At 40.7% G+C, this 13,632-nt stretch overlaps 1 protein-coding gene across 6 annotated transcripts in view; it reads left to right on the plus strand.

The window, feature by feature from the left end:
• COL25A1 (collagen type XXV alpha 1 chain) overlaps positions 1 to 13,632 on the plus strand; it is a 295,698-nt gene that overhangs the window by 204,404 nt on the left and 77,662 nt on the right. For all 6 annotated transcript variants that reach the window (XM_074541049.1, XM_074541043.1, XM_074541046.1 and 3 more), the window contains 3 exons: positions 2,783 to 2,854; positions 3,733 to 3,840; positions 6,881 to 6,916. In XM_074541049.1, the coding sequence (XP_074397150.1) occupies positions 2,783 to 2,854; positions 3,733 to 3,840; positions 6,881 to 6,916 (216 nt within the window). The remainder of the gene's footprint in view (positions 1 to 2,782; positions 2,855 to 3,732; positions 3,841 to 6,880; positions 6,917 to 13,632) is intronic.

The raw sequence follows: 13,632 nt of genomic DNA on the forward strand, positions 1-13,632 counted from the left end.
TAAATGTCATTTATTGCTTGCTATTCAGATTTATCTTCTTATGTAGGTTTCTTGTTTGTGCTCATTTTCATTTCATGGGTGTTGTAGTTTTATCTAGAGGAGAAATGGATCATGTGCACAGCAGGGCTAATGAGTCACAGATGTAAAGATTCTGACACATTACTCTCTAATAACTTCTTTAATTTATATTCCATAATAGCATAAATGAAAACTTGATACATCTGTTTCCTAAATGATGTATCATTCCAGTCTTATCAGTGTCTCAGGAGTGAGTCTCTTTATATGTTGTGAGTTTTAGCCTTTTTTGGTTTTGTTTTCTGTTTATTTGTTTCTAAAGAGGAGATTTCAGGTCACTGAGCAATGCAGTTAGGCACACTGCAGTTCATCCCAATGAAGTGGGAAAGCTGCATTTAGCCACTGGCTTTATAGGATCAACTTACAGGGTCTCAGCTTCATCTTATGGATGTAGAGCAGGAATAAAAATGCTAAATGCAACTCCAAGATGCTGGTGAAGACATGTACGCATCAAAAAGTAACTCTCCCTTTTTTGTAAAGACTGGTGCAGTTTTTGTGGTCCACAGGCTCTCTGGTGTGATGAACAGAGCAAGTATTTGCCACATTAAAAGAATCGGCTGCAGCTGAGAGACCTGGCAGGCTGCCCTGGCCTGTTGGTGCTGCCCAGCAGGCCAGCCGGGCTGCAGAGAGCTGGTGTGCTGCAGCAACATGGGCTGCACCAGCAGAACCTTCACACGGAAGGGCCCTTGCCTGGCAGCCAGAGCCGGGCACAACCTGCCTTCCCTTTAGGAGGTGCTAGGCTGGCATGGTGCAGCTCTTTGCTCCAGGAGGAGCCCCCAGAGGGGCTGTGCTGCCAACTCTGCCTCATAAAGGTGGTCTGTGGGCATATAGGGGCCTTAGAGCTCCCTGGATGTATTTTATTGAATGTTCCTCAGCCTACTGTCTCTCTGCCATTGAACAAGCCTCTGCTTCTAACAGTGTGTGCTATGCTAAAGGCAAGGAGGGGACTGAGGGATTTCCTTCTCTTTAGGAATTCACTGCTCAACTGCATAAGGTTTATCAGAAGGTTTAATTCACACCCTACCAGGCAGCTCAAGAAAGGTGTTGAACTGAGAGCAAAATTCACCCCCTTATAGTGTGACAGCAGGCCACAATCACCACACCCTTCTCTTTTTGTGCCAGTACAGTACAAGTTCTGCACATCTCGGTAGAGTAGTATATGAGAAGCCATATGTGGCATATAGCGGCTGAGGGGGTGAAAATGGATATGAAAATACTGCTGTGTATGTCTTGAAAACTTTGACCATTATGGAGTACCCAAGATCTAGCAGTAGATTTATGTTCAGTGTTCCTAGTTGTTTATATGCTACCAGTTTATGTGCTGAATGTCATATGTTAAACAGAATGTGAGGAGCAGGATATTAGTTACGCAAAGCTCTTCAGAGCATACTGTCATTGCTGTCAGCTTCTGCAGCAATCCAGAGTCAAGGCTTTCCACATAGATCTCAAAGTGCCGTTGTACATTTCCATTGAAAGTGGCTCAACCATCTGCTGGCTGATAGTCTTAACAATTTGCAAATGATCATAGCAATTTATTGTAACTTTAACGAGAGACACCTTCATGGGATTGCTCCTTCTAAAATCTCTTGATATTCTCATTGTGAAGTATCAGCTTGCCTCTGCAGTGCAGTGCAGACCTCACTCTGTTTCCCATATGACAGAGAGGCCATTTCCTGTCTGTTGGCAGTGTGGGGTGTACTAAACGTGGTGTTTGTTCTGTTCATGTGTCAGTAAATGGTCTCTGTGATGTTTGTGTCGTGCTGTTCTCGTACCATGTTGTGCTGTGTCCCTAGGGTCTGCCAGGCTTCCCCACAGTTGCTGCTCTGCACAGTAATCAGATCCTCACCGTCAAGGTTTGTGGCTGACATGTACCTGTTCAGTCAGGTCTCTCTGTATCAGCATAAAAGTGCACATGAAAAATTGTTTTTAGCATGGAATACCAGTGAATTCTTATGGTGGATCTAAGCCAATCCTCACTGCCTTTGCATTGATCTAAGTACTCCTGATGCAGAGCATGGAATCAAATCTATAGCTGTGTACCCCTGGAAATGCTTACATTCCCCATGGTCTTGGTCAGGATTTATTTTCAGATGAATTTTTCCTGTGCTGCTTCCCTGAGGCATACATGAGTGTGGAAAATGTCAGTGAACTCTGTACTGGTTACACATGGAGATAGATATTTGTGTTAGATATCAGAGGTTTAATCTGTACATCCAGATTTTTTCAAAGTGGATTTGCAAATTAAGCAGGAAACAATCTGGTCAAGCTGGAACTTCAGACCTTATAAAAAATAACACCATTCTTCATGGCACACTATGCTGGTTAGAAAATCTGACTGAAAATTGAACTGGTGCTTTGTCTCTAGAAGCTTTGCTGAAAGAACAATATATAAAAAATACTGATTTTTAAAGCCTGGGTAATGAAAAAATTAATACAAATGCAGAATTCTCATGCAAAATCTGGGGAGAAAACAGTTATATATTCACTGTATATGGTTTAAATCATAGCAGTATGTCCTGTACAACAGAGGTAATCTTTTTCCAAAGTAAAATGCACAGTTTCTTTCAGGCATAAGCACCAGTTCATATTATAACAACGATTACAAATCTAATGAATATGTCTTTATTTCTTTCTCGGGCCTTCTGATGTCTATTCTTCAATTCTCTCATCTCTGATCTTCAACCTTTGACCTCACCTGCCTGATCAGATGGTGTTTCCTAAAATCAATCATGGGTTTCTGTCTGCTGATCAGCAGCTCATTAAACGCCGCCTCATTAAGGTAGTGCTTCATCTCACTGGAGTCTGGTTCTTCTTTGCATTCAGTTTGCTCTTTGCTGTACCTTTTTGTCAGATGCCTTCTTTAGCAGGTAGTTCACTTGAAAATGCTTTGAAATGAAGCAACTGTTAATGGTATTAAGAGTTACAAGACTGTGGGTGGCTTTGCTAAGTGGGCCATGTTTGCCGGCAGCTTTTTTCCAGCAGTTTGCAGGGATGTGCTGGAAATAACTAAAGCACCATTTTGGGGTGTCTTTTCTTTTTTAGAAGGGAAGGTAATATATTTTAACTATTCTCTTGAAAATTGACTTTAGCAAATTAATAGGTAAAAATGAAGAGAGTTAGCTAATTGTCACTATAAAACAGCCTCCCAAAACAGATGGGAAATTATGTACAACTCCATCAAGAGGCAGTTATTTTCCATGCTCAGTTTTGTAATCTATCCATGTATCATTCATGGGCTTGGAAAATTACTGTGCAAATCTGTATATTTTCAGATGCAACTTTTCTTTTTCGCCTCAGCTTTGTTATGATTATGCAAATCATGAAGCAAACAGATGCTTATCAAAAACAGTCACTTGCTCTAGAGAACTAGATGAGTAAAATATATCAAGACCATCCCAAATTTTGGCATATGCGCTGTGGTAAAAAAAGCAGTTTAGAATCTGAACCTTCCGCTCTGTGGCTGATTGCACTGGACCTATACAAACTGTTGGTCTTCAAGGCAAAGTGCTGTTTCTGCCATAAGCAGTGAAGAAGCCACTGTGCAGTTCATGGCAGCTTCTTCCAGCTTGTCTTGCACTCTTCATAGATGAATTGATGTGTTTTTTATGTGGTTGATGCCTCTAGAGCCAATTTTGTGATGAGTTTTTATTGGTTTAGGGGGACCAAGGACAGGCTGGACCCCCTGGACCTCCAGGGCCACCAGGACCCAGAGGTCCCCCAGGAGACACCGGCAAAGATGGTCCTCGTGGGATGCCCGGCTTAACGGTGAGTTACTCTGCTGCTGCTTTGGTGAGCGCGTTTCTCTCAAGTGTTTGCCAGCAGAGTGTCAAAGACATTTTCTGAGGTCACATTGGCAAGTAAGACATGTGGAAGCTGAACCACAGGCAAGTTTCAGGGTGTACCTGAAGTCCCACACACACAGAACAAGTGTATAGCAGGGCCAGAAGTACCGCCAAGGTTCCTTGCCTCCCACCCCTGGCAGTTTCCCTACACTTTCTAAGGTTTCTCAGTCACTCACTGATGTTTAATAGCTGTGTGAGGAGAGTCTGCCCCTTTCCACGAGTAATAAATGTTTCCATTCAAACATCAAGGTAAAACTGAATATGAGGCCTCATAGCATAGCTTGACTTCTCACTTCTTAATGGTTTTACCTCAAAAGTCATGGAATAAAGTAATAAACTGCTAAAGCTTCCCAGGGTATAATGAAGTTGGGAGTTAGATTCTGCCATTTTTAAACAAGAAGACCACTACAATTTTCTTTGGCTCAACCACCATATTTCATACAGCAGAATCCAGTATATTGCGTATTGTTTGTTTTAGGCATGGGATGAGTCCCACACTTTTTAAACAGATGTCTAAACACATGATTTTTTAGAAAAGTATGTGTTTTATTTTAGTTTTATATTTTGTGGCCTCCTTAATTTTTATTCCTTTGAAAGAAGTAACTATTTCACCATGAATGGCACTGTGTTATCAATGTGGAAATGGAATCACAGGCAGGAGAGAGTAATGAAAAATGGAATGGCACGTGTACAGATGCACACACATGTTCACATCCATGAAAAGTGAAGGTTGTGGCCAGGAAGGCACATGGGGAACCAGCAAGGTGAGGAGCAGCACTGGAAACAGAAACTGGTTTCTTGAAGAAAAAGCATCACTTGTTATATGACACCAGGACAGCATAAATTTTTTCCTGCAAGGCCTTTTTTAGCTAAAACTGAGAAAGAAAATACCTACACTCCTGTTCTAACCCTGTTCAGGTATTAGCTGTCTAAATATAGCATGAAAATAGTGAAATGCTGCTAAAATTTTCTGTGAAAATCTAGCAAAGCTGGCTGGTTCAGATATCTAGGATTCTAGAACTGCTGCTGCTGTTGTTGTTTTGGCTTGGCTTTTTTACCACTCCTGCCCTCATAAGTTCTAGCTCAAGGTTATGAAATGACATTAGAAGTCTGTAGCTCTCATGATGCTTTACTTGGGCAACCTTCTCATTTCTTGTTAGTCCTGTGGCACATCAGGCTCTGGGCCTCTTCTGGGTCTCCCTTGTGTTCATTTATTGTGGTTAAATGGACTGTAGTCAGCAGAGTTGGTGCTGGTTTGATCTAGTAAGGGCAAGACTGAAACCAGAATCCTTTTCTGACTGCAGTGATAGTGTTTTAATAGGTCACATAGATAGGGCTGGCAGAATCAGCTGGCCTTGCTAGTTACAGTGTGGCTGCATGTGGCTTTGTGCTTTTAGCGAAAGGGTCATTAGTGTTTTTCATAACAGGAGAGTCATGCATTTTATGCAATGAGGTCATTTCATTTTATAATAGTTCTGTAGTGATTTTGACTTTAGATGGCAAGAGAGAGTTTCTTTTTATAGTTTTTAAGCTGTGGCTATCTTAAGCCCTATAACATGATGGAAAATCAGTTCATAGTACTGCTTTAGAATCAGATACAAACAAGCCCTCAGGTAAAAAACATCCAGTTTGCTGCCCCTTGCTACTGTTCTGTACCCTCAGGTTAATGTTCCTGACCCTCAGAGGGCTTGTTCCTCCATGGCTGTGTGAAACACACAAATAGAAGAGCTGTAAAGGGAGAACTTAGCTGAGAGGGAAGGACAGCTTTGTCTTTGAGGTGGAGACTTGTGTGGACCTGGTGAGCTGAAAACAGCAGCTCCACTCTGCTGTGAGCTGGGGGCTTGCAGCATCACACAACTATAGGAAGGTGTCCTTCTAGTGACCAATTAGGCAGACATTGCCTCTTTTGCAGGGTTAGACAAAACAGGGCTTCTCTTCCAGCCTGTCCTTCTCAAGGAAGAAGGTTTACAATTGCCACAGCTCTAAGATGGTGTTTTGGGGCAGTGCCTGGCCAGGAACATGTGCCTCCATGGTCTCTTGCTCCCAGCAAGAGCTCCTTGGCGTGCTTGCAGATGCTGCCTGTGTGCTTCTGAGTGCAGTGCATAGCCAGAGAAGCAGCTCTGATTCTTTTCAGTTGCCAGGAACAACGACATGAGAACAGCTCTCATCAATTTTATGACAGGCTTTCTTTTATGACAAAGCTGCTAAAGAGGACCCTGGAGCTGTGCTGATACAATAGTGCATGGACTGCCCTGTGCTCAGTTAGGTTTTCAAGGGAGTGATGTGCAAACCAGACCACTAAAATGATAGGAGCTCTGGGTTTTTTGGATGGGTATTTTTAGCCCATATTTTATGACTGACATGTTTTACTATATATGTGTTCATATGGGAAGAAAGGGGAGAAGATAAATTCTGACTGTATGTAGAGTTGTGCCCACAGAAAGAGAATAACATGATGGGTTACCTTTTTGAAAGCCAGTCCAGGTATTTAACAGCTGAGTAATTATTTCATGGCTTCAGAATATCAATATTCATGGTTTTATGGAACATGGTAATTGACAACAGTAAGTTCTGCCTGCTGACTGAGGTGATGATACAGACCAGTAATCTTGGAATATATAAACTGTGGGATGCAGCACATATGTGAAAATAACCTTTCTCTGTGTCCTTTAACATAGTGAAATGGAATACTGTGTTTAGAACCAAGGGACAAGAGTCAGAACACCAATACTTTGCTCTTGACTTGAGAACTATACCATTACACGATTGTGAAGTAGTACTTCTTAAGATGTCTGTGATTTGGACTACCAGGTTAAAAAGCAAAAAATTAATATGTTTAATGTGTAGTTAGCTGCCATACATGTTTTAAGATGGAAATTTTAAAGATATTTTGTATTACTAGATAGAAAACTGTATTCAAGATGTGTTGCTGAAATAATTCACTCTTTTTTTTTTATTTGAAGGGTGAACCAGGAAAACCAGGAGAACAAGGATTGACAGTAAGTATCCTTCCAGTTTTCTAAGAAAGTACAACATGACATATATCTTTTAAAATGAGAAATTCCAGAAAGCTTTATGGCTGTGTATTTCCTGACTTTCCCTTGTCACAGGCTATTTGAGGCCTTATTTGTGAAGAAAACAGAAGGAAGGAAATGTCCTCTGTTAAATATGGTCATCTTTTACATAAGGCCAACTTCTTTAAGCTCGGAGAAGCACAAGGAAATAAAAAGCTGAGGGCACAGTAAAACAAAAAAGAACCAAGCCAGGGTTTTCCACTTCCTGGCCCCCTCTTCACACTGGCTCTGCAGCTGAGCTGTTTCTACCTTGAGACCATTGAGCAGCACAGGAACCATCTGCATGTTTTACAGGCCAAAATTCAGGCAGTCTCTCTGGCAAGGGCTCTGGACCTTTGCCTGACAGAACAGTGAAGAGGCAACAGTGAAACTGTCAGAAAGTTTTTCTGTTCTGAGGTTCCTTTTTTTTCCCTCTGTGTGTGTCAAATACTTCCGATTCATTTGGAATTAAATTGAAGCTCCACTGGTTGTAAATCAGCTTTAGCCACAGGTTAAGGCATCATAAGTTTCTGCCTGTCACATATTCCCAGAATGGTGGAACATGCAATGCTTCTTCTCCCTTAAGATCTCTCTAAGCATGGTCAGTTTTATTTTTATGAGAGATGACAGATTGTAGCTCAGGGCATGTGGTTTTGGTTCCTGAGTGCTTCTGAGGAGGAGGATTATCAGTAATAATCAGCTCAACAATCAGTGCAGATATGATTGCTGTCTGAATTTGTGAAAAGTTAAACAGGTGTGATGATATTTTACCTTGACAAATTGAAAAACATTTTCAATTGACAAAAGCCAGTATCTTTTGAAAGAAAAAAAATGAAGATTCTGAGACTTGGGACTATCTGCTGTGATCAGGTAGTTGAAGTTCTGTCCTTTTTCTTTTTGCTGTAATGGTTTATTAATTTTAAGATCAAAACCTCCCAAAGGTACAATTTCATGTTAGTAGCCTGCTGCTGGGCTCTTTTTTACTCTGTTCTTTTGGTTTCTGAGTGCCTGTGAAGAATAGATACAATAGCTAAGAACAGAACGTTTTGGTTTGTTTTCTTGTATTTGGAACATTCTCCAATTTGACCTCTGGACAGAACTCACTCAGGTTCTGCAATAGTGTCCTTCTATTGAACACCAGATCTGCAGAGTCATAGGATCCTTGATGGCTTTTAATCCACCACCTTGCAGTCCCCATGTTGAGAGCATTCCCACTGCTCTAACGTAACCATCTGTGTATAAGAACTAAAAAATACTACTACTCTGTTTCTCTAAATGCAGATATGTTTAGATAAGAAGAAAAGGTGTTTAAAAATCAAATAAGCAAGCTTGAGTTGGTGAAAGATCCCAGATTATATGAATTTCCAGCTCCAAATGTCTGCTTCAAAAGTCAGTCTGACAGTTTGAATGTTAGGTTATGTACAGATCAAGTAAAGAGCATCAGAGTGTCAGAGAGGTAATTAGTTTCTTTTTATTCTTCTTGGTGCTTCTGACATACGCTTTATGCCAGTACAGATTTGCAGACTTCTCTGTGGAAAATGTTACAATTATTCAGGGAATGTTCAGCTGTTTCTGACAACTTCCGTCATGCATTTCATGTATTTCCATATTGGAAATTCAGATACTGCTCCAGGAATAGCTGATTTCCCAACAAGTATGTTAAAATACTGCATTGCTAGAAAAAATAGTATATTATGTGGTGAGGAGCACAGGCCTTTTTCTGCCTGAGGTTTTTTTTTGTGCATTTTTCACCTATTATCTTTTCAAAGTAAAGGAAAACGGGGATCTCTGCCCAGAGAAGCTTCTGTGTTACTTCTGCAGGAATTCTTTTGTATGGACTTGCCTCTGTTTCACCCCAAGAGTCTCCAGTCTGAGTTAGCTTCCTGTTTTTCTTCTTGATGAAATTGAAGCTCAGAATTCAATGAGATCCAAAAAGTACTACCTGTCCTGTCTCCCAAAAGTCAGTATGTTGGAGTGTGCTGTGGTTTCCTGCTTGCCCACCTGTCCAAGGCCCTTTTCAGTAAGAAGAAATTACTGTGGCATATATTCTGATTCTTCCTCCAAGATAGAGGTGGGATGCTGCCAAGAAGAGCACTAAATGCTGGAAGGGGATCCATACAGTTTGGGTGACATGCTGAAGGTTGGGAAGATGAAGGCTATTTGTGGCCTATAGGGTCACACTCTCTGAGGCTTTAAATCTCATGCTGCTGTTCAAGTTAAGGATAGCAGCAAGCCTGACCTCTGGATTATAATGATGGGGACAGAACATTCTCCTCTTTCAAAAGCATTTTTTACACCTGTATTTGGTAGCAAGCCTTGGTATTTCTAGATGAATGTACATGATATTGATAGAGCTGGCAAATTTAGTGTGAACCTGTGAACCAACAATGGCATAGCTTGAAATTAGTTTTCTATTTGCTCACAAAAGAAGGGGAATAAATTTCTTGAAGAGTACAAGATGTTGCAACAGAAATAGGTGGCAGTGTTTTCCAGCTTGTTCCTCAGGATGTACCACAAGCCTGTGACACACACTGAGTAATGAGTGACCTGCTGTATGAATCAATACTTAGAGGTAACCAGGGCAACCAGGAAGCCTCAGCTGAAATGCAAAGAGCAGATTTATTTCATCACCTTGCTGGCAACACCAGGCACTGGAGACACACAGAGACCCAGCTCTGTTAGGCTCAGCTCATCCTAGTGCACAGAAAGGATGGGGTGGGGCTGCTGCTGGCCCCAGGATATCAGAGGTTTCCTGCAGGAGCCGATTATCACAAGGCTGTGCTTCTGTGCTCACTCCTTCTCCCAGCAGACAGAGGGCTCAAGCATGTCTGTGATAGGGTGTTGTCTCCACACAGGAATTCTGCTTCTCAAAACAGGCAGAGGATGAACAACAGCAGACATAATAACTGGAGTTTCCCCGCACCAAAATGCTTAGTGTTCCCAGCTGCAAGGTCACTTTGACTGAAATTATTTCATCTTTAACAAATCTTGTGGGTTTAACCCTTTCCTCCCAACACCTGCAACAATGTGTACCTTGATTTACAGAAAGTTGAAATTATTTTGGTGCATTTGGAATTCTGGGAATGTTCATGTTCTTCTTTCAATGAAACAGAAAATCCAGTGACTCTTGTGAAAAGATGGCAATTTGCTGCAACTGAAAATCTGCTGCCATGTTTTTCTTCTGATTAAATGAAGTTCTGTGTCCGTAAATAAAAAAGAAAATGATGTTTCAGAGGGATGTTTTGAGAGAGGGCAATAATAACTTTTCTCCCTCTCACACAAGAGAGTTTTGTTTTCACCATATACAGAGAATGACAGTGTTGGAGTTCTCTGACATGAATTCTTCTTTGGCTCAAGAGAGTTCATCTTTGAGACAAGGAATGGTCTTTCTTTTTCCCTATTTCCATTGTAAAAAAGAAAAGTGTGGGTTATGGCATAGTGGTGGGACAGTTTAGGATGTGGGAGATTCTGTTGTTTCTTAAAGGAGTCTCTGTTAAAAATCATTCCAGGTTGTTCTAGTGCCAACATGCTTCTTTTGCTGGTCTGTCCTTGCAGTTGAGATGTTTGGGAGAACTCTTTGCAAAGGTTTTTGACTCTGTATGTTGCTGTGTCAGGAAGAATATGTTTGCTTTTTGAGCCAAGAAATTTCAGTTTCTTTTTAGATGAGATGGAGGTTTAAGTTATAAAGATGTGACTGCATGCCTCTTTAATGTTAGAAGAGAATGAAAGAATGACTTGCCGTTTAAATTTTTGTCTGGTTTCCATGACATTGGAAAGCCCTGCAGACGTGCTTTCTTCAAGAGTTGAAGATATCATTGCTCTGTGCAGAAAGGATTAAGAGAATTCAGGGGGAGGCCAAGCAGTGGGTGACCAAAGGGATTAAGTTCTGAAATATTATGTGGAACTAGAAAAATGTGTGCTACTCAAGAGAGAAGGGCAGTAGTTTCCGCAGCTTTTCAACCTTTTCAGTTAAAGCTGTGTCCTGCTCTCATAATTCATCCTGCTTTCCCTGCCATTTGTCTGCAGTTCTTGGTGATAAGGACTCTTAAGTACCATGCAAGAGTTTTTGCAGTTTATTTTCTCATTTTCGAAGTGAATAATAGATGGGTTTGTGATTTCTTTCTACCCAAGAATTAGGATTTCTGGTTGCAGACTATTAATGAGAAGTTAGAGTCAGTGATGGAAAATATTAAAGGCCGACACTGGCAGATGGGCATGTTCAGGTTCATAAACTGCAGTGGGATAGAAGGTGTGCATGGGATGGTTTTGTTCCTAATTTCCATTTCGGATATCTCTTTTTTTTGTGCTTTTATGTATACAGTATTTTAAACTAATTCATATTACTAAAAATATGGAATATTAAAATATGCTATGTTTTCAGCTCCTTTTTTCAAAAGTAAATTTAAACATGTTTAGTGTACAACCACATTTGTCGGTGAAAGAAAACCTCAGTGTATTATTTTCTTCCCCAAAATGGGCCTTAAAGACATATAAGTAATTTTGCATATGTTTTACATGAACAGAACACTCCAGAATAACCAGAGAACTCAGGTAAAGGTGCCTTTTGCAAAAGAAATCTATACTATGATTATTAACCCAAATGCAAAATCCCTCTGCTTTAAGATACATTGTTTTCCAAAGTAGTACTTTTGTGCTTACACAGACTTGCTGGGCATCTGTTCAAGAAAGTAAAACATAATGTTATTGCTTTCACTGGTTATTCATAAAAAGGAGGATGTTCTTCCAAAGGATATAGCCATATTTGTGTAAGACAGTGGAAAAGTGTAACCTTGCAGTGAAGTCTGTGGAATGTCACATCTTTAAAATTAATTAATACTATTTTTCATCTTAGGTTAAAATGAACTCTCAGGGACCAGGCACATTGTCTGGGAAGTTCTGCTGGTTTCAATCCAGCCTTTCAGGCCAGTGGTCAAGGCCAGATTCTCAGCTGCTGGGAATCTTCATAGCTCCTCTGGGAAGCTGCTAATTGTGATTTTGTTTTCAATGGCCAGAGTTCTGTAGGCACCTTCTTTGTTTTATTCTGGTAGCATGTTCATAGTAAATTTTATAAGGTGTTGTCCTTAAGCTGTTTAGCTGCAAAAGTTTATGAGAACTAGCAGATGAAATGGAAATTCTCAGCCTGTGCTTTTCACAGCAACTATTCCTTTTTTGCACCAGTACAGTTGCACTGGGCTTAACTTGCTGGAGATCTCAGGGAAAACAGTCAGGCATTTTGTAACTTCTGCACTTTGGTAATGGCTGCCACAACAATGACTAGAAGCATGAAGATAAGAAGCTCTTTTTGAGCACTAATTAACAGCAGCACTTTTCATCAATTAAGGCAGATAGCGTGGGAGGGGATCGCTCCTTTTTAAGAAGTTATAAGAATTTTTTCATCAAAGTAATCTCTTTTCTTAACTGATCATTCTTATATCTAGGTGATGCATCAATGTTACAGTACTGAACATTTCAATACTAGCATTCTAGAAACTGTAATCTTTATGAAACACTCCTCAGCCATGCAGGTACATATTTTCAGAGTTTTACACAAAGGAAATGGGATCCAGACACTGACTCCACTGAAATGCAGATTCATGCTTTGTGTGAAACATGTGCTTTGTCTTCATGTATATTTGCTAGTTCAGGTTTCCATTTTCAGTTCTTTTTGCCATTAGATTGGTAAGAAATTGGTTTGTGGGGAAAAAGGAAGGGATCATCCCCTCTATTTGGCACTGGTGAGGCCACACCCAGAGTGCTGTGTCCAGTTCTGGGCCAGTCACTCCAGGAAGGACATTGAGGCACTGTAAAGTGTTCAGAGAAGGGCAGTGGAGCTGCTGAAGGGTCTGGGGCTCAGGTCCTGTGAGGAGCAGCTGAAGGAGCTGGGGCTGTTTTGCCTGGAGAAAAGGAGGCTTATTGGGGGACCTTCTTGTTGTCTCCAGCTACCTGAAAAGGAAGCTGCAGCCAGGTGGGTTTGATCTCTTCTCCGGAGAAACAAGTGATAGGACAAGAGGTAAGTGCCTCAAGTTGCATTAGTGGAGATTTAGATTGGCTATTATGAAAAATTTCTTTGTGGAAAGAGTTGTCAAGCATTGGACCAGACTGCCCAGGGAAGTGGTTGAATCACCACCCCAGAGTTATTTAGGATGTGCAGATGTGGCAGTCAGGGACATGGCTTTGTGGTGGACTTGGCAGTGTTAGGTGAACACTTGGGCTCAATTATCTCACACATATTTTCCAATTGAAACAGTTCCATGATTCTGTTCTAAATGTTTAATGATTCTTACAGGCAGCAAAGGGAAAATCTCTGTTCTCAGCAACAGTCCTGGAACTTCTTTTGTTTCATAGAAATACAGACACAATACTTCCCAGAGGTGTTCTGGTTGCAAAGAGCTTTTACTTTCATAGAAGGTATGGAAGTAAAAAAATTTCTTCTGGTTGTTTTGTTGCTCTTCTGTTCTGGTTTTTGGGGTTTTCTTGTTTGCAAGGCTTTGGAATAAGAGAGTTTTTGTATGACAGTGTATTGCACCATTGTGACCTTTTTTGCTGTATAACTTATTCAGTGTACAAAACCATTCATGTTTTCATTATGTTTTTGTTAGGCATTTTCATTTGGTGTTTGTGCTCATTGTCCATGAACTCTAACACCTTGTAAAACAAATCAT

Source organism: Zonotrichia albicollis, chromosome 5, assembly GCF_047830755.1.
Source record: "Zonotrichia albicollis isolate bZonAlb1 chromosome 5, bZonAlb1.hap1, whole genome shotgun sequence".
NCBI lineage: Eukaryota > Metazoa > Chordata > Aves > Passeriformes > Passerellidae > Zonotrichia > Zonotrichia albicollis.